At 29.4% G+C, this 23,638-nt stretch overlaps 1 protein-coding gene across 1 annotated transcript in view; it reads left to right on the top strand.

The window, feature by feature from the left end:
* Positions 1–19,247, top strand: part of LOC141907569 (uncharacterized) — a 62,402-nt gene extending 43,155 nt beyond the window's left edge. The window contains exon 3 of the mRNA XM_074797249.1: positions 19,096–19,247. Coding sequence (XP_074653350.1) covers positions 19,096–19,182 — 87 coding nt within the window. The 3' untranslated portion in view covers positions 19,183–19,247. The remainder of the gene's footprint in view (positions 1–19,095) is intronic.
* The last annotated feature ends 4,391 nt before the right edge of the window (positions 19,248–23,638 follow it).

Here is a 23,638-nt window from a genome sequence, read left to right as displayed (position 1 = left end):
GTTGCATCAAGATATCTGATGAAATTCTGGTTTCAAATTGCGAAGTGAAATTTCCTGTGTATCAGTAATGTAATTTGATGAGGAAGATGGGTTACTGTTAAAATTAGATTTTAAAAACCGCGACAGAATGTGCAATCTTTCGGTAACAAATTTGTTAATTTATGCTTGAATTGATAATCGATGTGACAAGAAACGTGCGGTAGATTTCGGAAAGACGACTTAGAAAAACATGTCGGCTCTTTGAATGGGGCTCAATTTTCGATGTTTACGGCCCGACCGTCCTTTTGTAACGTTGATTCTTCAAAATTCCCATGGAGTATTGGTAGATCGAAGTGAGCTGAATGATATCAGACGGATTGTATCGGCAAAAGCGGTAATGTAAAAAAGCCTATGTACTTTTGACAAAAAATGTGTGGAAAAAAATAATAATAATAAATATAGCTGCAAAGCAGCGATAACGGGTTTTCTGCACAGTCTTAGAATCCTGTTCAACGGTGGATTTCAACAAAGCATTTGATAAGGCTCAACATCAGCCATTACTTAAGAGTCTATTAGGAAACAGTATCAATGATAGGTCGTTAAAATGGCTCGGCAGTTATCTCTGAACGGAAACTTGTAACCGAAATCAACGGAACGCCTCATCTTGGAATGAGACGGTCTAACTAGTGGAGTCACGCAGGTAGTATCCTAAGTCGTCTTCTGTTTAATGTCCTGACAAATGACATACACAGTAATCCAAAATATATCAGACCGAGTAAATTTCCAAAACGACCTTAACACACTGTTCGACCAAAAAACTTAATGTTCCGACAAAACCACGGGGACAGAACCAAAATTATGAATTGTCGCGGGTGACAAAACCAAAATATTGAATTGTCACGGGCGAAAAAACAAAAATAATGAATTGTCGCGGGCGATAAAACCAAAATAATGAATTGTCGCGGGCAATAAAACCAAAATAATGAATTGTCGCGGGCGATAAAACCACAATAATGAATTGTCGCGGGTGTTAAAACCAAAATATTGAATTGTCGTGGCAATAAAACCAAAATAATGAATTGTCGCGGATGACAAAAACAAAATATTGAATTGTTGCGTGCGACAAAACAAGAATAATGAATTGTCGCGGGAGACAAAACCAAACTAGGGGTCCAGGGACACCATGCTCACTTGGGAAGTGGTTTCAAATGCTCAACAATCTAACAATTTCAAAACATAACACCCTCTATTGACCATATACGAAAACCAATGACCTTGAAAACCACCACAATCATAGAACATGTGAGCAGCTATGATTTTGTAATTGATTGTGATAACAAAATATGCCTCGTTACCAATTTAATATGGAAATACTAAGTTATTCTACTATTCAACGCCCCTGGTGACCATATGCAAAACCCAATGACCTTAAAACTCACCATAATCAGTTAGTTGTCGAATAAACACTATAATCCGTGTAAACTGTAGATAAATGAAGAAATCCCACACTTCGAATTTGAAATTATACTATCAAATTTATTATTACGAAACCACAACGTTTCGGCTTTTGACTAACAGCCATCATCAGGTGGAATGATGATGATGATGGCTGTTAGTCAACAGCCGAAACGTTGTGGTTTCGTAATAATAAATTTGATAGTATAATTTCAAATTCGAAGTGTGAGATTTCTTCATTTATCTCACCACAATCGTAGTACATGTCATGAAATACAACTTTGCAATTGATCATAGTAACAAAATATGCCTAGGTACCAATCTAATAAGGAAATACTAAGCCATTCTACTATTCAACGCCCCCTGGTGACTATATGGAATAACTAATGTCCTTAAAAACTCACCACAATCATAGACGATGTCATGATCTACAACTTTGCAATGGATCATAGTAACAAAATATGCCTAGGTACCAATCTAATAAGGAAATACTAAGCCATTCTACTATTCAACGCCCCCTGGTGACTATATGGAATAACTAATGTCCTTAAAAACTCACCACAATCATAGACGATGTCATGATCTACAACTTTGCAATGGATCATGGTAACAAACTATGCCTAGGTACCAATCTAATAAGGAAAAACTAAGCTTTTCTACTATTCAACGCCCCCTGGTGACTATATGGAATAACTAATGTCCTTAAAAACTCACCACAATCATAGACGATGTCATGAACTACAACTTTGCAATTGATCATGGTAACAAAATATGCCTTGGTACAAATATAATATAGCAATACTAAGTTATTGTATTATTCAACGCCCCCTATTGGCCACATACTAAAACCAGTGACCTTGAAGCGTCTTCAAAACTTCCCAAAAAAACTGGATTCCGTCTATGGATGGACGGACGGACGAAAAGTGAATACAATAGCCCGCTGGGATTTAAGTCCCAAGTGGACTGAAAAAGAATTGTCGCGGGCGACAAAACCAAACTAATGAATTGTCGCGGGTGATAAAACCAAAATATTGAATTGTCGCGGGCGACAAAACCAAACTAATGAATTGTCGCGGGCAATAAAACCAAAATAATGAATTGTCTCGAGCGACAAAACCAAAATAATGAATTGTCCCGGACGATAAAACCAAAATAATGAATTGCCTCAAGCGACATAACCGAAATAATGAATTGTCGCGGACGATAAAAACAAAATATTGAATTGTCGCGGACGATAATACCAAAATAATGAATTATCGCGGGCGATAAAACTAAAATATTGAATTGTCGCGGGCGATAAAACCAAAATAATGAATTGTTGCGGGCGACAAAACCAGAATATTGAATTGTTGCGGCGACAAAACCAAAAAAAAATTGTCGCGGGCAACAAAAACAAAGTATAAAACCAAACTAATGAATTGTCGCGGGCGTCAAAACCAAAAACAAGAATTGTCGCGGGCGACAAAACAAAAAAAGAATTGTCGGGGCGACAAAACCAAAATAATAAATTGTCGCGGGCGACAAAACCAAAATGGTGAATTGTCCAGGCGACAAAACCAAAATGGTGAATTGTCGCGGGCGACAAAAGCAAAATAATGAATTGTTGCGGGCGACAAAAGCAAAATAATGAATTGTCGCGGGCGATAAAACCAAAATAATGAATTGTCTAGGGCGACAAAACCAAAATAATGAATTGTCGCGAGCAATAAAACCAAAATAATGAATTATCGCAGGCGATAAAACCAAAATATTGAATTGTCGCGGGCGATAAAACCAAAATAATGAATTGTCGCGGGCGATAAAACCAAAATAATGAATTGTCGCGGGCGACAAAACCAAAATAATGAATTGTCGCGAGCGATAAAACCAAAATAATGAATTGTCGCGGGCGACAAAACCAAAATAATGAATTGTCGCGGGCGACAAAACCAAAATAATGAATTGTCGCGGGCGATAAAACCGTAATAATGAATTGTCGCGGGCGATATAACCAAAATAATGAATTTTCTCAGGCGACAAAACCAAAATAATGAATTATCGCGGGCGATAAAACCAAAATAATGAATTATCGCGGGCGATAAAACCAAAATATTGAATTGTCGCGGGCGATAAAACCAAAATATTGAATTGTCGCAGGCGATAAAACCAAACTAATGAATTGTCGTGGGCGATAAAACTAAAATAATGAATTGTCTCGAGCGACTAAACCAAAATAATGAATTGTCGCGGACGATAAAACCAAAATAATGAATTGTCTCGAGCGACATAACCGAAATAATGAATTGTCGCGGACGATAAAAACAAAATCTTGAATTGTCGCGGGCGATAAAACCAAAATAATGAATTATCGCAGGCGAAAAAACTAAAATATTGAATTGTCGCGGGCGATAAAACCAAAATAATGAATTGTCGCGGGCGACAAAACCAAAATATTGAATTGTTGCGGGCGACGAAACCAAAAAAAAAATTGTCGCTGGCGACAAAAACAAAGTATAAAACCAAAATAATGAATTGTCGCGGGCGTCAAAACCAAAAACAAGAATTGTCGCGGGCGACAAAACCAAAATAATGAATTGTCGCTGGAGATAAAACCAAAGCAATGAATTGTCGAGGGCGATAAAACCGAAATATTGAATTGTCGCGGGCGACAAAACCAAACTAATGAATTGTCGCGGGCGACAAAACCAAAAAAAGAATTGTCGGGGCGACAAAACAAAAATAATGAATTGTCGCGGGCGACAAAACCAAAATGGTGAATTGTCCAGGCGACAAAACCAAAATGGTGTATTGTCGCGGGCGACAAAAGCAAAATAATGAATTGTCGCGGGCGATAAAACCAAAATAATGAATTTTCGCGGGCGATAAAACTAAAATAATGAATTGTCTCGGGCGACAAAACCAAAATAATGAATTGTCGCGAGTGATAAAACCAAAATAATGAATTATCGCGGGCAAAACCAAAATATTGAATTGTCGCGGGCGATAAAACCAAAATAATGAATTGTCGCGGGCGACAAAACCAAAATGGTGAATTGTCGCGGGCGACAAAACCAAAATAATGAATTGTCGCGGCCGATAAAACCGTTATAATAAATTGACGCGGGCGATAAAACCAAAATAATGAATTTTCTCAGGCGACAAAACCAAAATAATGAATTTTCTCAGGCGACAAAACCAAAATATTGAATTGTCGCAGGCGATAAAACCAAAATATTGAATTGTCGCAGGCGATAAAACCAAACCAATGAATTGTCGTGGGCGATAAAACTAAAATAATGAATTGTCTCGAGCGACAAAACCAAAATAATGAATTGTCGCGGACGATAAAACCAAAATAATGAATTGTCTCGAGCAACATAACCGAAATAATGAATTGTCGCGGACGATAAAAACAAAATCTTGAATTGTCGCGGGCGATAAAACCAAAATAATGAATTATCGCAGCGAAAAAAACTAGAATATTGAATTGTCGCGGGTGATAAAACCAAAATAATGAATTGTCGCGGGCGACAAAACCAAAATATTGAATTGTCGCGGGCGGCAAAACCAAAATGGTGAATTGTCGCGGGCGACAAAACCAAAATAATGAATTGTCGCGGGCGATAAAACCGTAATAATGAATTGTTGCGGGCGATAAAACCAAAATATTGAATTGTCGCAGGCGATAAAACCAAAATATTGAATTGTCGCGGGCGACAAAACCAAAAAAGAAAATTGTCGCGGGCGACAAAAACAAAATATAAAACCAAAATAATGAATTGTCGCGGGCGACAAAACCAAAAAGAAGAATTGTCGCGGGCGACAAAACCAAAATAATGCATTGTCGCTGGCGATAAAACCAAAGTAATGAATTGTCGTGGGCGATAAAACCAAAATAATGAACTGTCGCGGGCGACAAAATCAAAATCATTGTTTTCTCGCGTTATTTTAGTTTTGTCGTTTTGTCGTAATATCGCCCTCATTTGCATATTCGTGTTTTGTTATCTTATCAGCCACCATACTAAAGCTTTAAAGTCGCGTAAAACTCGATAAACACTTCATGCGACCCAGCGAACGATCTCCTTTCCCCCACAGCGAACGCTTACTCCGAATGTCAAGTGTGAGTCCAGCATACGGATACGAGTGTGTTTTATACTTGTATTTAGTAAATACCTTGTGGATTTGACAATGATCGGTATGTACTGTAGGAAATATAGAATATTGATGGTATTGATATGGAGGCCCGCGGCCGAATAAAGTAATACATTCTTTTATTTTGATACCTCGTCGACATAACAGCTTTTCTCCGCTATAATCTCTTCGGCGTGTTTAGTTTAGGCCTACGACTCCCCGGTACACTTATGATTTATCTTAGTAAAAACACGGTAAATTTGGTAAAGAAAAATAGGTATTGCTAAATTAACTGCTTGACGCCCGCAGCCAAATCACTGGTAGTAATAAATTAATTTGTACTCGATTTGATTCTCAGAATGAGGAGAAACTCGCAGCTGATTCCCGGAACGACGATGTAGTGACACACGTCGATTTGTCGATGTTTACGGCTCGACAGTGCTTTTAAAATCTAAAGTAGTTAATTTCCTGTGAATTGGTATTATAATTTGATGAGGAAAATTGGTTATTGTTAAAATTAGTTTTTAAAAACTGCGACAGAATTTGCAATCTTTGGGTAATAAATTTGTTAATTTATGCTTGAATTGATAATCGATGTGACAAGAAACGTGCGGTAGATTTCGGAAAGACGACTTAGAAAAACATGTCGGCTCTTTGAATGGGGCTCAATTTTCGATGTTTACGGCCCGACAGTGCTTTTGTAACGTTGATTCTTCAAAATTCGCACGGAGTATTTGTAGATCGAACTGAGCTGAATGATATCAGACGGATTGTATCGGCAACAGCGGTAATGTAAAAAAGCCTATGTACTTTTGACAAATGTGTGGAAAAAATAATAATAATAATAATAATAATAATAAGAAACACGCGAATCTCAATAGGGTTTTCTGTGATGTAACAGAAAACCCTAATAATAAGAAACACGCGAATCTCAATAGGATTTTCTGTGATGTAACAGAAAACCCTAATTAATCATTGACACAGAACATTTAAACTTTCCAGAAATACAAAGTGTAGAAGTTATTTCATTTGCCGAAATTACTGATATCTTAAAAAAAAGTTATAAAACCATATTAAATAGAAAAGCAAATCACCTATGGGACCACATCATTTTCGGGGGTTATCTAAATATAGGGTTTTCAATGTTTGATAAAAAAAACTGCGGGGATTTCTTGGGGGGTGTGGGTTAAAAAGAACATAGATATCAGTGCCGGCTTTGAAAGAAAACTGAGAAGAGTAGGTAGATTAATAAAATATGAAAAATTCAAAATATTAGGATAAGCATTTAGTGAAGTAGTCAGATATTTACCAGAAATTGAAGAAATGATTGGAAACAATCCAGTAATTAAAGAATTCTGGACAAAATTATAAATTATAACACTGAAGGTCTTATTAATATAGATATCAAAAAATGTAATCTTGATTGTATATATCTGTTTTAATATTGTATTGTTTACTGTTCACTAAGTATTGCGCAATAACCGGTCCGATTGGACCGCTTTTCTATTGTTCTCCATTGTTCTATTATCGATCGTTGTTGACGGAAACAGCTGCTCAATATTGATTGGTTACAGTTCTATGTTTGAATGTTGTAGTTTACAGAATAAAAAAATTACTGTATTGCGCAATAACCAGTCCGATTGGACCGCTTTTCTATTGTTCTCCATTGTTCTATTATCGATCGCTAAAATTTACATAATAAATATATTTGTTTATGAAATAATATTTCCACCAGTCGTTTCGTTGAATTGATTTTCAGTTGAGGATTTATTATCGAGGATCCGAAATGACTTATCAAAAGCAGCGAGGAATGAAAAAGGATGACGTTAGTCGAAGAAATGGAAGAGGATTCTAAAATGTTAATCAATTTTAATAAAAATTTGATATATAAATGGAAAGGAATGATGAATACAATAAAAAACTAATTTGTAATTGGAAAAATTTAAGACGGAAAAAAGAAGGAAAATATTATTAAATCTAATAAACTAGACTTTCAGTTATATTTAGACCAGTTAACAAAGGCAAAGCAATTTATTGATCAATGGAATAATGATCCAAATAATGAACAATACGTTGAATCTTTAATGAGCGGTTAAAGAATAATAGAACTCAAATAAAAAATATTAAAAAAACAATAACTTCAACTAGCTAGTGAATTCTCTTATATTTTTAATATTTTCTTTTGTGATTCTTGTTAACACTAGATTGAATAGATTCGAATAAAAATTCTTTAACTTTAACTAACCTAGTATTTAAAATTCTTTAACTTAACTAACTAGTATTAAAATGTTATATTTTTTTTTCTCTAATATAAATGTCAAAGAAATCGAGTAAGAATAGTATTGATATTGAAAAAACATTAGATGATTTGGGCATTAGTGATAATAAGGATATTCCGACCAAAATTGAAAATAATATTCAAGTTAATAACAATATTGATTATGAATACTACTTATATTGTAAACACCATCTCGAGTTACTAATTGCTGGCGGGAAATCTAAAGAGTTTTTAAATAGAATCATTACTTTTCAAGAACTAGACTCTATGAAACCAGATAAAGTAATAAAATGTTTTAAGATTTATGAAGAAGCTAGATTGGCTCGAATAAATGATTCTATTTCAGATGGTATTATCAGTGTTATTCAAAATTATGTAACCGGTTAATGTCAATTGATGATGAAAATAAATTATATAGTGATTTGAAAAATGACTATTTAGTTATGACTGAATTACAAAAATGGATCGGGTATGCTTCATTCCAATTAGGATCGGTTATGACATTAATTTCTACTGGTGTCATAACATTTTCGAATATCAAGCCTATGGAATATAAATCAGGTAAGAACGAAACCGATTACGCCGTAAGACACCCAAACGGTGAAACAGAAAATGAATCAGAACAAAAATTAACTAAAATAAATGAGTGATGATGGTTCCGTACGGCACCCAAACGGTGATGTCAAGAAGAATCCTAGATCAGAGAAACAAATTAAATGGGCAAGAGAATTAGGTAAAAGATCTGCAGAATCAAAAAAAAGCTAAGAAAAAGAAATTAACTGATATAAATGAATCACAGACTTTATCTGATATTGATTCAAATAACAATCCATCTGATTCTTCTAATAGTGGAAGAACTAATTACTTATATATTACAATTGGGTTAATCACAATTATTATATTATCCGGTGTAATATATAAATCTAAATTCAAATCTGATGATAAAGATGATTCCAATGATCGGAAACTTAGTTATCCGTGTACAGACAATAAACCTATTATACCAGAAAATAAGTCAAATCATAAAGTCATTGAAACTAAATCTAAATTATTATTAATGGATTAAAATAAGATGAAAAAAGAACAATATTTAAGAGATTTATATTATAACCCAGAAAGTGAAGTATCATATTCTAACGTTTCAGAATTATGGGATAAAATTAAATCTGATAAAGAAAATGGTGATATAAAATATAGTATGGTTACAAAATCAACCAACATATCAAATCCACAAGAAAATGGATAAAACTTATTTAACAAGAAAAGTTATGGTTTCATATATCGATCAACAATGGCAAGCAGATTTAATTGACATGAAGAACTTAGAAGAATACAACAAAGGATATTTCTGGATATTAAATGTTATAGACATATTCAGTAGATACGCATGGTCAATTCCAATCAAAAATAAAACTGGAATAGAAGTGACAAATGCTTTTAAATCAATATTTAAAGCAGCTATTCCAGATAAGATACAATTTGATGAAGGTAAGGAATTCTATAACAAACATTTCAAAAAACTATTATCTAATATCGATGTAGAGTATTTTTCAACACACTCGGATAAAAAAGCATCTATTATAGAAAGATTTAATAAAACATTGAAATCTAGAATGTGGAAATATTTTACTGCCAATGAAACAAATAAATATATCGATATATTAGATGATTTAGTGAAAGGTTATAATAATTCTCTAAACATAGTTCTATAAATATGAAACCAATACAAGCTAGAAAAGAAGATAATTCAGAAAAAGTTTGGAATAATTTATATGGTGCGTTTGTTACACATGATTTTGGTGAACCTAGATTAAAAATTGGACAACATGTTAGAATATCTAAATATAGAAAAACATTTTACAAAGGTTATACCCCTAATTTTACAGAAGAAATATTCAAGATTAAAAAGATAATATTAACTAAACCTTTTGTTTATAAATTAGAAGATATAAAAGATGAAGAAATATTAGGTTATTTCTATGAACAAGAATTATCACTTGTACCAAATCCAGATGAAATAGAATACAAAATAGAAAAAGTATTGAAAACAAAAACTCTTAAAGGAAAAAAGTATTCTTTGGTGAAATATAAAGGATATGATGATAAATTTTATGAATGGATTTTATCTAGTAAAATTAAAAGAATAAATGAATAAAGATTTATTTATATTTGAACCGCATAACATGTTAACAACTGGGGTAACAAACTGTGGTAAAACACATTTCATATTAGATTTGTTAGAAACTATTTATAAGAATCATTTTGGTAATATAATATTATTCTGTCCTACTTATGAAATGAATAAAACATATAATAGGGATATAGTAAAGATAAAAAAGTTTATTATATTAGATCCTAAAACAGTAAAAGAAAATTTAGATAATTGTATTAAAATAGCAATTGATATTTATAAAGGATTAAATACATTATTCATTATAGATGATTGGCAAATTTACATGATTCAAAAGTTAGAGAAAGTGAGTTATGTTATTTAGCTTTCTCTGGGAGACATTTCGGGATAACAACATGGGTTTTAAATCAAAAATATAATTCAATTGTTAAAGACTTTAGGGAGAATATAAGATTTCTAGTTTTATTCTACAATAAAGATTGAAAATCTATGCAACAATCATTGGAAGAAAATCTAATTATACCTACTGAGTTACATGATGAATATATGAATAAATTAAAGAATAATAAAGGTTCAAAATTATTACTGAGACTACAATTTCCATAAGAATATAAATTTATAAAATAAATGAGAATAATTATTCTAAAACTATTTATATATTTTTTTTTCTGTATACTACACGTACTAAGCCTACTAAAGACATAAAGATAATAAAGACATAAGGGGGTATTAAATTAATATTATATTTAATTAATATTATATTTAAATAATTAATACTTATATATTAAATATATAAATAGTTTTAGAATATTTATTCTAATTTAGTTTCTAATACTGTTTTATTCTGCAATAAAGATAGAAAAGCTATGCAACAATCATTGGAAGAAAATGAAATTATCCTACTGAATTACATGATGAATAAATTAAAGAATAATAAAGGTTCAAAATTACTTTTGAGATTACAATTTCCATATGAATGTAAGTTTATAAGATAAAATCCTAATATGAAATATTATTTATTTTGAATGGGTATGAGTGGATGAATTGGATGAATGGATGAGTGTAATAATATATAATTTACATATGTTTTTTTTTTAAACAGTAAAAGTTTGATTTTAAGTTATATTATCAATTTTATACAATCTCTAAATATTATTTTAATAAATATATATATATATATATATATATATATATATATATATATATATATAATATGTATATATATATATATATATTATTACACTCATCCATTCTCATCCAATTCATCCAACTCATCCACTCATCCATTAATATGTAAATAGAAATTACTCTTTCATATTAATATTTTTCTTTAAGCTTATTATATTCTAACCATATACTCCTTTTCGTTGACATTGGTATAGGTCCTAAATGATTTCCGAGTTTATATTTATTGTATGTTTCTCTTGAAAATATTTTTGGAATATAATTTTCGATTTCAGTTTTAGATGGATGTTTATTTAAAAATTTTTTCTCTAAAATCATCATATTTAAGTTCAAATAAGTTCATTGCACAAGTTACATTTGGTTTAAAGTTATCTAACTTTTTCAATATGGTAACTATATCATTACTCGAGAAATAATCTATAAATTTTCTATACCACCGATAATCTAATATATTCTTTTTATTAAATTTCGGATTTTTAATTAATGGATTTTCTATTACATTATCTGTACCTATATGTTTAATTGAGTAATTATGATTCAATTGTTTGTCATATAATACATATTCTTTACATTTTTCACACCAAGTTTTTAATACGTGTATTGCATGGGCTGAATCATTTCCACCTTTTGTTTTTAATTTATAATGTTTTGCCCAATTAGCCTTTGATATACAATCATTACAGAAGGCACAATAATTTTGGTCCTCTTTGCATTTATCTTTATATATAATAGCATATGTTTTTACTAATTGTAAAATATGTTCATCTTTTTTGATGTGCAATAAATAATCATTATTATTATCAAAATCTTCTTCACAATACATCAATCTAATTATATCTTCTATTTAGATTCAATATCATTCTTATCTTCTATTTTAGGTTCAATATTATTTTCTATTTTAGTTTCAATATTCTTATCTATTTTACCTATTCTATATTTGAATTGATTAAAGAATTCTCCAAAATACTTACTATATTCATAAAGTAATATATACTATATATCTGTTATCATTTCACTTGGAGTTTGTATTTCATATATTCCACCTTCCATTTAATATAAGATTTTTTATTAAAGTTAAAATTTTAATATTTCATAACACTTAATACATAACACTACTTAATTGAGAATTTACAATATTTAATTGCGCGTCAGATATAATATAAATATGCATTTTGAAATTTAAGCTTCCTTTTTTCTTTGTCATGAATAATTGTATCCCATCTTTAGTGTTCTGTAGTTTTTTCCCAGAACCATGTAATGAATTATCCTCTGTTGTTCTAAAATCTAACCATAATGCATATTTATTACCGGTATAATAATCAATTTGATTAATATTACAATTTTCAGATGATTTTACTTTTTCATTCATAAAATGTTTTCTAATTTCTGGCCATTGATCTATCATTCTCATTCCTTGACAAAATATTTTATTTGCTATTCCTTCGATAGTTATTTCTACTTTTGTTATTTCAGGATTATAATTATAATCGACCTGTATTGCACCATTAGAATATGTTGCAATAGTAAAAAATATTCATATACCTTTAATAGATCTTCTTGGGAAGTGAATAATCTCATTAATTATTTCGTCACTTGCATTAATAGTTACAGTTTTAAATTTATCAATATAATCATATAATAATGAAAATCCTTGATTGTATTGAGTTTGAATTGTGTTAGCAATATTTTCATCAGTTACTGTATCATATTCTAAACATGTATTCGATAATTTGTAACCCATATCTTTAACAACGCTAGATAATACAATTTCATTTACAGGAGCAAATGTTATTTCGAATATAACATCTTCTTGAATTGCATATTTATATAAAGGTGCATTATTATTTATCAATTCAAAGTCTAATGGAATTTTATATTTGCTGCCATAAATATTTTTTATCAATTTATCTATAGCATTAGTTAATATTGCATTATTAGCTTCAGATCTTAATTTATTTTGGTTTTCTGATTGGATGCCTTGAAATATCGTATTATTTCTATTTTCTTTAGTTAACCATAAATCTTTATAATGCATAAATAAATTATAATCATCTAATGAGAAAACTGTTTCTGGACCAATCTTTATAGTTAATTTTTTAATCAAATATCTTCCAACATTATCAACAACATAATTATTATTATTACCGGTTACTTTTATATCGGCTGATAAATAAATACTATTTGGAACATAAAAAGTATTTTGTGTTAATCGAGGAATTCTAACATATAAAGTTTCATCAGGATTAATATTAGAAGGGTTATGAGTAATTATATGATGTGATCTTTCTGCTTTAATAGCATTAGATATTCTAGAATTCTTAGAAGGACTTATATAACTCCCACTCATTTATTTAACAAAAAAATTAATTATTTATTTTTTATCATATTCACTAACCCAAAAATAATTGCACTTACAACTGTAATTAAAAATAAAATAATATGTTCAGCAGCAAAGTTAATAATGTTTCCTGCAGATTTCAATATAAAACCAACAATCGATGCAATAACTCCGGGTAATGCTGCAGCAGATTTTTTAGATAGTTCCCATAAATATTTTGCTAATTTCTTTAAACCATCCTTAACTTTATCTTGTATAGAATTATTATCATTTGGGGGTTTATCCGGTTTATTAGGATTTGGTGTAGATTTCAGTGAATTTGAAATAGCTAAACCAATTGTTGTAAATACCATAGTTACAGCTGTTAGAATTGAAAGAATTGTTATTCCTTCTAATTTGAATAATAATCTTATTCTATCTTTTAATGATATTTCAGAATTTCGTTTTATCAAAAAATTTTTGAAAATAACTTTTAATCTATTAATATTATAATCATATGATTTTAATAATAATTTAATTTCTTCTTTCTGAAATTCTATGTTTCATTCTAAATCATCTTTTTCTTTTTCTAAATATGCATTTCTTTTTTTGAATTCAATTTCTTCAATAACTTTATTATCTCTATCTAATTTTAGTTGTTCTATTTCTTTAATTTTATCAGTTCTATCTTTTTCCAAAGTTCTAATTTTAAAATCTCTTATACTTTTATCATGTGCAATTTTTTCAGATGCAAGTCTTATACTAATAATTTCTCTAATTGCTTTATCAGAAAATATATTTAAATCTTCTAATTCTTGATCTGTTGCATCAAGTAATCCATTTAGTAAGTTTTTCAATTGGAACTTTATTTTTGAATTAAGTTTACTAGTTTTGGAAGTTATATTCCGTTCAGAAGTTCTTTCTGGTTCTAGATTATTATCGATTGTTTCAAATAAGTCATTAATTCTTTGTTTAAATACTCTTCTATTTTGGTTTATTTCTGTGTCGGTAACATTTTCTATTTCATTACTATTACTTATTCTTTTAATTCTAGATGGTTCTAAATTACTCAAAGTTGATTCTGCTAATAATTTGTTTTGATTTTTATAAGAGGTATCAATATAATAATCATCTTTCAAATGATAATAATATTCACCATCTGAAAATTCTAAATCTTCTACTAAAAGTCTGGCGCCTCTATCATTTATATTATATCCAGATCTTTCAAATATAGGTTTGAATTTATAAATATAAGCATTATATTCTAATCTTTTTTTTACTAAATCTGGATCTTCATTTTCAGGATTTATTCTCGATTTAGTTCTTCTATCAAATTCATCTCTTGATTGGCCTTTAGAATTACTATCTGTTAAATTAGAATTATATGCTGATTCATCATCATTATCAATATTACTTTCTGCATCATTATAATCATCATCAATATACCCTTCATTATTATTTCCCATTTCTCCCATTTCATAATCTTCTCCACCTTCTACATCCATTTACATAATAAAAATTAAAATTTAAAAATATAATATTCCTCCGATTACAATTCCTATACAAGTTAAAGCTAATTTAGCATTTTCCTGGGATTTATTATCATCATTAGTTTTAATTATATCATGTTGAATATTATCAGTTTTTATATTTTCTGATGTATTATAATCAGGTTTAGAACCATTATTTAATTTGATATTCTTAGTTTTAGTTTCTGTTGATTGAATTTGTTTTTTATTTTTTTCACCTTCCATTAATTTTGGAGCAGTAATAATCTTTTTATTTATATCATTTAATCCAAATGAATTATTTATTGTTGCAGTTTTAATAAAATTATTATAACCTATTATATTTCCCATCTTTAATACTAAATCATTAGAAATAATTAATACATTAGGACCTATACAATAATTTAATCTAATATGTGATTTATCTAAATAATTTTGATATCTTACAATGTTTTCTGGAATCGATCTATTTTTATCATTATGAATAGAATCTTCAAATAAAACTTTAAATTGTTTCTGCGCATCAAATGAAGTGTTATCATTTCCAACTATTGGTGATCTTGTTTCAACTTGAGCGCCGAAAATACATATCAAATAAGTTCTAATTGATTGATTTATTCTTTGTATACCTGATTTTGTAAAACCTTCACTATTTTCTAAAATGAAATTAATCCAACCATTATTATTGTCAATTTTTATAATTATGATAAGCTCCAATTCTATGCATATAATCAATTCTTTTTATTTCATACTCTTCACCAATACCTTGCAATTTACCATGCGCTCTAAAATCGGATTTAATATTTATATTAAATTCATTACATATTTTATAAAACTTAGATAGATTAATATTATTATCCAATTCTTTAAAATATGTAGATCCGGGCAAAGGACATTCTAATTAATGTAATATTATTCTGATTTGAAAATATGTGTGAAATCTAAATATTGTGTGAATTAATTTTAAATCAGAATAATTCAAATTTTTATCTAAGTTATTTAAATGATCATTCCAACTTATACCGCAACCAGTTGTTGCACAATAAACAGCAAAATTTAATTGGTTCTGCCAATATTTCATATTAGATTTTACTTTATATATATGATATTCATCTCGAGTAAAAGTAACTTCATATGTATTAAATATATTTTCCATTTTAGAAATAAAAACTGTGATTCAGTAACATAAATTTCTAAATTAGTTAATGAATTTAAAACTAAATTTTTATATGTAATATTTTTGTTAAAATCTATAGCAGGAATATTATATTTAATTGATTTATTATATTGGAAAGCTTTTGGAAACCCCATTTATATAATTAAAAAATTAATACTTAACTAATTCTTTTAATAATTTATCTTGTTCTTCAACTGTTATATGACCATTTAAACTTATTATATAATCTAGTGTATTCTTCAATTTATTAATTTCTATTATATTAGTTTTAATTTTTTCTTTATTACTTTTTATATTTAATTTTGAACTTATACCAGTTAAAACACTTGAACTTAAACCTAGCACGCCAATTGATATAGCTAAAGGTGTTAATGGACTGAATATTGATAGAAATGTTATTACAGAACTAATTGTAACTGAACCACTAATAATAAAATAATATGTAATTTTACTTTTTAAATATTTTTTCTTTTTTATCTTTAAGTCACATTCAAATTCTAATATTTGTTTTTCTAAATATATTTTTAATTTAGTTTTATTTATATCATGAGGAATAATATCAATATTATCAACTTTATCATCCATTAATTTAGCAAAGAAATTACTAATTAGTAAATTTATATGCTACAATATAACAATAACTGTTCCTCCTAAAATCCATATTATTTCATATTTCTGTTGTTCTTTACTTGGGGTATAATAATCTGATAAATTAGGTTTATATAGATGTTATTTTTCTTTATTGGTTACTGCGTTATATAAACTCATTGCATCATCAACTGATTGAAATCTCTATGTGAAATCTTCTGATCATATAATTCTTTGTTAATATAATCCATATAGTTTTGTCTCTTTTCTCTATATTCTTCTGCAGCTTTATTGTATTTCACTAATGCTAAGTTATGTCTTTTTTGTTCTGATAATGATCCATTTTTATCAATATGCTTAAATAAATAACCACCACCAGTAAATGGTAAGTTAAATAAGTAAGTTATTTATGATTATTTCAACATTTATTTCATTACTACTTTTATGATTATCATATATTTTGGATAATATGTTTTTAATATCATCAATAATTCCATCTTCATTTAATTCATAATATTCTAAAGGCGTTTTAATTAAATCAATAACTTTTTCTATATTATAATTTTCTTTATTAATCATTGATGCATTGTTAAATGATTTACTTTTTATATCAGTAATTACATCATTTAGTTTAATTCTCATTTCTTTACCATGTTTAAAATCAAACCCAAAACATATACTCGGTCCAACAGTTATATTCATTTATATAGTGAAAAAATTATTCTTTACATCTTATAACTAATTCATAAATTACAGGGAAATTATTTACATCAATTAAGTATCCATTGTGATTTCTAATTTCTAATCTAAAATTATTAAGTTGAGGAATGCATGGTTTGAAATCACATTCTGTTAAATTGTAATTTATTTGTGTTCCAAATTCTTAAACATTCTTCAATGGTAAAATGTTTAATAAACCAGAATTACAAGTTATATCTTTAGTTGCTTCAAATGTTTTTGTAGGATCGATTAAATTGCAATAAATATAAAAGTGTGTAAAAGGTATTAAGTTTGGTGTTAGATACATAAACTATTCAAGAGAATAAACTATATTCAGAAGCAAAACTAGTATACTACTTCAGCAGTAACATTAATGCATTTTCCAAAGGTTATTGGTGAGCCAAGTGGAGAGGATAATGTTAATCTGGTTTTCCCACCAAGGAAGCTGGTGGCGGTTATTTGAAGTAAAAAGCAGAGAGAGAGAGAGATGTTAGCTCGTCCATCTGAGTTGAGGGACTTAGGCCTAGAGGGAGTTAGGGTGTTCTTTAACCTAGACTTTTCGGAAAACTGGTAAGAATCAATATATGCAGAGGGGCTAAAATGGGCAGAGACAGCTATTGAAATGCTGAGGTTTGTTGGAGTTTCCCATAATGTCTCAGATGGAACACCATCTGTCCCAAAGTACCCTTCGTTGACAAAACTTAGAGATGGCAGTTTCTACGCAATCACCATTCACCAGACAAACATTAAGGTCAACTTGGAACAGGATGGATTGGATGCGTTTTGTAGATGGAGCTAGGTCCGTGTCATCCTCATGTCGTGTGTACAGTGAGACTTAGAACCCTGCCAAGTGTGAATGTTCTGTGGTTCTTGGGTTCCCTTCAATTGACCATGGAATTTTTAAAAAACAGTGAAATAATAGTCTTGAGCCTTGTTACCGTTGTTCGGCAGTTGTCTGGATGATGAGAAGGTTCTTCGGAAAATGATTGATGGGGAGTCATACATTAACGCTTAACCCCCACTTGAAGAAATACTTAGATTACACTTACCGGTAAATTCTTGAGTCATGGTTTCTTTCAGAGGTGACTCAATTTTGTGCGTGATTGTTTGTTGATCAGTCTGGTAGTCCTAGTTTCAATGAAATGAAAGCGTCAAAGGTTTTCAGTAATGGTTTTGGAAAGCCAGCAGTGTTGATAGACATCAACAGAGTGGTGACGCAATTTGGGACGCATTTTCATTGAGTAAATGCCCATGTGTCCCTCATAGTGGGTACTGCGTGGTGATGATGACATTTTAGAAAGTGTTCACATGTATGTTTTATTGGTTATATTATTCAGTTTGCTCCTCCTTTCAGTTGGTTTTTGAGTGGAGGTTAAGGTTTTGTGGGGATAATTTCTATGATTGGGGATTATTATATAGTAGGGGTAGGGAGTGGAGTTGTGGTCAGGTGGTAAGGACCAAGGTTGTTTTCTATTGCTCCCCATCCTCCAAATACCACCGAGCTGAGAACACTGACCAGTGTGAATAATATATTATTCCCTCTGTTCAAAGAAAGGAAGAAAACCTGGCTGTATATCGAGGGTTACTGTAATATTTTTGTATTGACCTTCTAAGTTGTAAATTAATAATATGCATTGTAATTTACAGGAACTAACGAAAACATACAAAGGCCAAGGTGAACTATCAGTTGAAGAAGCCGCACGAAGGGTTGGACTTGATGCTACTCCAAAGTGAAAATAATTATCCTATAAACAATAAATTTAAACTATTTTAAGACTGATTTTTCTTTTACTTTACCAAAAAGTTGGATCAAATTTGCTCAATCTAACTCAAATTTGATGAAAGTATAATTCTTTTTAATGCCTAATACTTTTTTAACGCCATGATTTTCATTGGTCCCAACAGTGGCATTATGAAGAAAAATGGATGGAAATAACCGACTGCATATAAGATACCGTGCGCTATATCCGATAAGTTCTATATTGGAGAAATGGGACGTAAGTTCGGAACCTGTCATAACGAACATAAAAAAGACGTGGACACGCTAGCAGGTAGCAGGTAGTTCACCAGGGCACAACGAAAAAATTCGCTCACGGAACTCAACAAATCTGCTAAACCCACCACATACAAATCATACCATCGATTGGTTAATCTCAAAGGTGATCAACTGCAAACCGATAAAGATCAGGCGGTGGATCAAGGGATCTCTTTGGATCTGAAGGACCCCTAACATAAACATAGACTCATCTCAGAGAGATACAGAGGGAAATCAAGAAGTATTTATAATTATGAAGCGTAACATAAGAAACAATAATTATAACAGAAAATTTGATAGAGAAAAAGAACACAACTACTGTATATATCTATATACAATGTATTAATACGAAACTACGTACCAAAAAGTGTCGCCGTGGAGAAGAATTGGGCCCTGAAATTTTGTGTGGTAGTCAATCATTGTATAAACTAATGCAACGGGTATGAAAATATTTATAGGGGGGCCAAGCGGAGGCAGACAAAATTACAGCCAATCAGTAAGCAAGAATTCTAATTATAGACTGACTTAAAACAATCCTACAGTTCCATATCGATATGCTGTTTCGATGGCCAAGTTAGTAGAGTACAAGACTAACATCTGACGGGTCAGAAGTTCAAGTCCCGCGCACCACCGAACATAATTTGTTTACCTCCAATAGTCAATGCTCTTAGGGTCTCCACGGGCATGAACACAGAGATTTTAAATGGCCTACTTAATTCCATAGCGAAGAAATTGAACAGTTTGAATTTCTGGGCCAAAGGAAATCACCCTTGGTTTCCACAGGTATCCATGGGTACAGGTCATCAATGCTCTTAGGGTCTCCACGGGCATGAACACAGAGATTTTAAATAGCCCGACTTAATTACATAGCGAATAAATTGAACAGTTTGAATTTCTGGGCCAAAGGAAATCCACGGGTATTACTCAAGTATATAAAAATACAGCAATTGTTATGTACAGCTACATATGTGTATTTACAATGGGCCTGAAAGATAAGGAAGTGAGTTTTTAATCCTAAAATGACAACTAAGGTTGTTATGCTTCACAATCTTTTTATACGAAAACTATATCATGACATCCTTTTTCATTCTTACCTTTATATATGAAATAGAAATCACCTGAATATAATCTTCAATATCTTCACTAGATAATCTATGAAATCTATCTGGTGAATTCTGAATTTATATCTATTTCCTTTTAATCCTTCATATTCTAAGTGAATAAATAATTTATTACCATGTCTATTAGTAAGTGTTTCAATATTTGTAATTAAATATTTCTTATGTAATGTTAATTCTGTTATTTTTTGAGTTTATAATCTAGAGATTTGACATTTATAGCATCCTTAATTCTATTTAAGAATTCACAGCGTATTTGTTTACTCTCCATTTATTATACATATTTTTTTATTAAAATTGATTTCATTAAAATTTATAAAATGTTCATATATGAATATATTACCCCTCTATGTCTTTATCTCCTTAGTAGTTCTAGTACATAAAGAATATAAAGTAGTTCAAAAAATAGAAAAAATAATTTTTATAGATATATATCTATTCAAGACTAATAGATTGGTCTTATTTATTTATCTCAGATTTATATATATTACTATTGCAATAATTATAATATTTATTCATCTGATAGATTTTATATGTTACTGTTTCATTAATGATAACAATATAATATAAACTTACATTCTTCATGTACTAAAAGTACATAAAGACACAACACTCAAATGTTTGAAACCCCCTGTTTTATCAACTATTTTTATACATTTCAACCAATATGTTTTTTATATTTTTAACACTGGAAAGGTATTATTATATTCGAATATATATTAGAGTAATAGGGAAAGTGTTTTTTTTCATATCAGAGATTGAAAGGTTGAGTGAGTGAAAAATAGAAAATAAATTCGAGCGTGTGAGAATTTATCTTTTATTTTTTATGAGCTCGACCTTTCGACCTCTGGTATGAAAAGACACTTACCCTATTACTGACCTTGCATCAGGCACAATTGAATTTAAAGATGTTTCGATTCTTAGGAATAAACAAGAGCTGAAGCTAAAACGGTTAACAAGATAGTTATCTCACCAAATACTAAACAAATAGTTCAGATAAGTGTCGATACGTTGGCGGAAGGTTCATTGGTTGTTTTTGAACCTTACAACCACAAGTTATTGAGTAAATGTTTAGGTGGAGGTAAAACATTATGCAAAATCGCGGAGATAATAGGATAATAGGGGTTCATACCAAAGGTCGAAGGGTCGAGTGAGTAAAAAATGAAAAATAAATTCTCGCACGCTCGAATTTATTTTTCATTTTTTACTCACTCGCCCCTTCAACCTTTAACCTGAACCCCTATTATCCTATTTACTCTTAAAATATTCATATATATGAATAACATATAAATGAATAACTTCTAAAATCAATTTTGATAAAATATTAGATATTAAAATGGAAGCAAATAAGAAGTACTACTGTCCAACATGTAAAATTAATATAGATAAATCCCAAAAAGCAAGACACAATAGAACTAGAACACATTTAGAAAATAAATTAAAGCTAAAATATAAAGATGATATATTAGAAACTAAATTAGATGAATTAAAGAATGAAAAAGAAACATACAAATGTGATACATGTAATCAATCATTCAGTGATAAAAGATATTATAAAGAACATTTAAAATCTAAAAGTCATATTAGAAATATGAATAATGATATTTTAGGTGAAGATTATTTTGATAATGACAATGAATCAGAAGACAATTAAAAGAATAAAAAATGAATTAAACAATAAAAGACCATACATGGAAGATGTAAGAAATTATATTAATTCATTAGGAATTAGGAATTCCTCCAGATAAATCTTTTACAAATATTGATGCTACACCAAACTTAATACTTTTACACACTTTTATATTTATTGCAATTTAAGCGATCCTACAAAAACATTCGAAGCAACTAAGATATAACTTGTAATTCTGATTTATTAAACATTTTACCATTGAAGAATGTTAAAGAATTTGAAACTCAAATAAATTATAATTTAACAGAATGTGATTTCAAACCATACATTCCTCGTTTTAATAATTTTAGATTAGAGATTAGAAATCATAATGGTTACTTAATTGATTTAAATTATTTCCCTGTAATTTATGAATTAGTTATAAGATGTAAAGAGTAATTTCTTTCACTATATAAATGAATATAACTGTTGGACCGAGTATATGTTTTGGGTTTGATTTTAAACATGGTAAAGAAATGAGAATAAAACTAAATGATGTAATTACTGATATTAAACGTGAATCATTTAATAATGCATCAATGATTAATAAAGAAAATTATAATATAGAAAAAGTTATTGATTTAATTAAAACGCCTTTAGAATATTATGAATTAAATCAAGGTGGAATTATCGATGATATGAAAGATATATTATCTAAAATATATGATAATCATAAAAGTAGTAATGAAATAAATGTTGAAATAATTATAACTAAGATAACTAAATATTTTGAAGATAGTAATTTTTTTGATAAATAAATGAGTGATAATAAGTGGATAATAACTGGATTATATAATGGAGCTTTATTATCAGTTGGAACTGTTAGTTATTCAATGGTATTAAAAAAAGTATTTAAAATGGGAAGTGTTAATGTTGATAGATTTGATATAAACGATATTTTAAAATAAACATTAGCAGTTACTTTATCTAATTTAACTATTGATTATTTGGAAAAACAAAAATATATTCCTATATAAATGCATATTTTTTTGCTAAATAAATAACATCTGCAATTATAACTATTATAGGATCGGCAATTGTTAACGCTTTAGCATTTACAGGTGGTGGTTATTTATTTAAGCATATTGATAAAAATGGTTCATTATCAGAACAAAAAAGACATAACTTAGCATTAGAGAAATACAATAAAGCAGCAGAAGAATATAGAGAAAAGAGGCAAAACTATATGGATTACATCAATAAAGAATTATATGATCAGAAAATTTCACCTTTTCAATCAGTCGATGATGCAATGATTTTATATAACGCAGGAACAAATAAAGAAAAATTACATCTATACAAACCTAAATTATAGGATTATTATACCCCATGTTAAGAACAACAGAAATATGAAATAATATGGATCTT

This window comes from Tubulanus polymorphus, chromosome 6 (genome assembly GCF_964204645.1).
Source record: "Tubulanus polymorphus chromosome 6, tnTubPoly1.2, whole genome shotgun sequence".
Lineage (NCBI taxonomy): Eukaryota > Metazoa > Nemertea > Palaeonemertea > Tubulaniformes > Tubulanidae > Tubulanus > Tubulanus polymorphus.
Note: the sequence above shows the minus strand (reverse complement) of the source record. Positions and strands in the feature narration are given on the sequence as shown.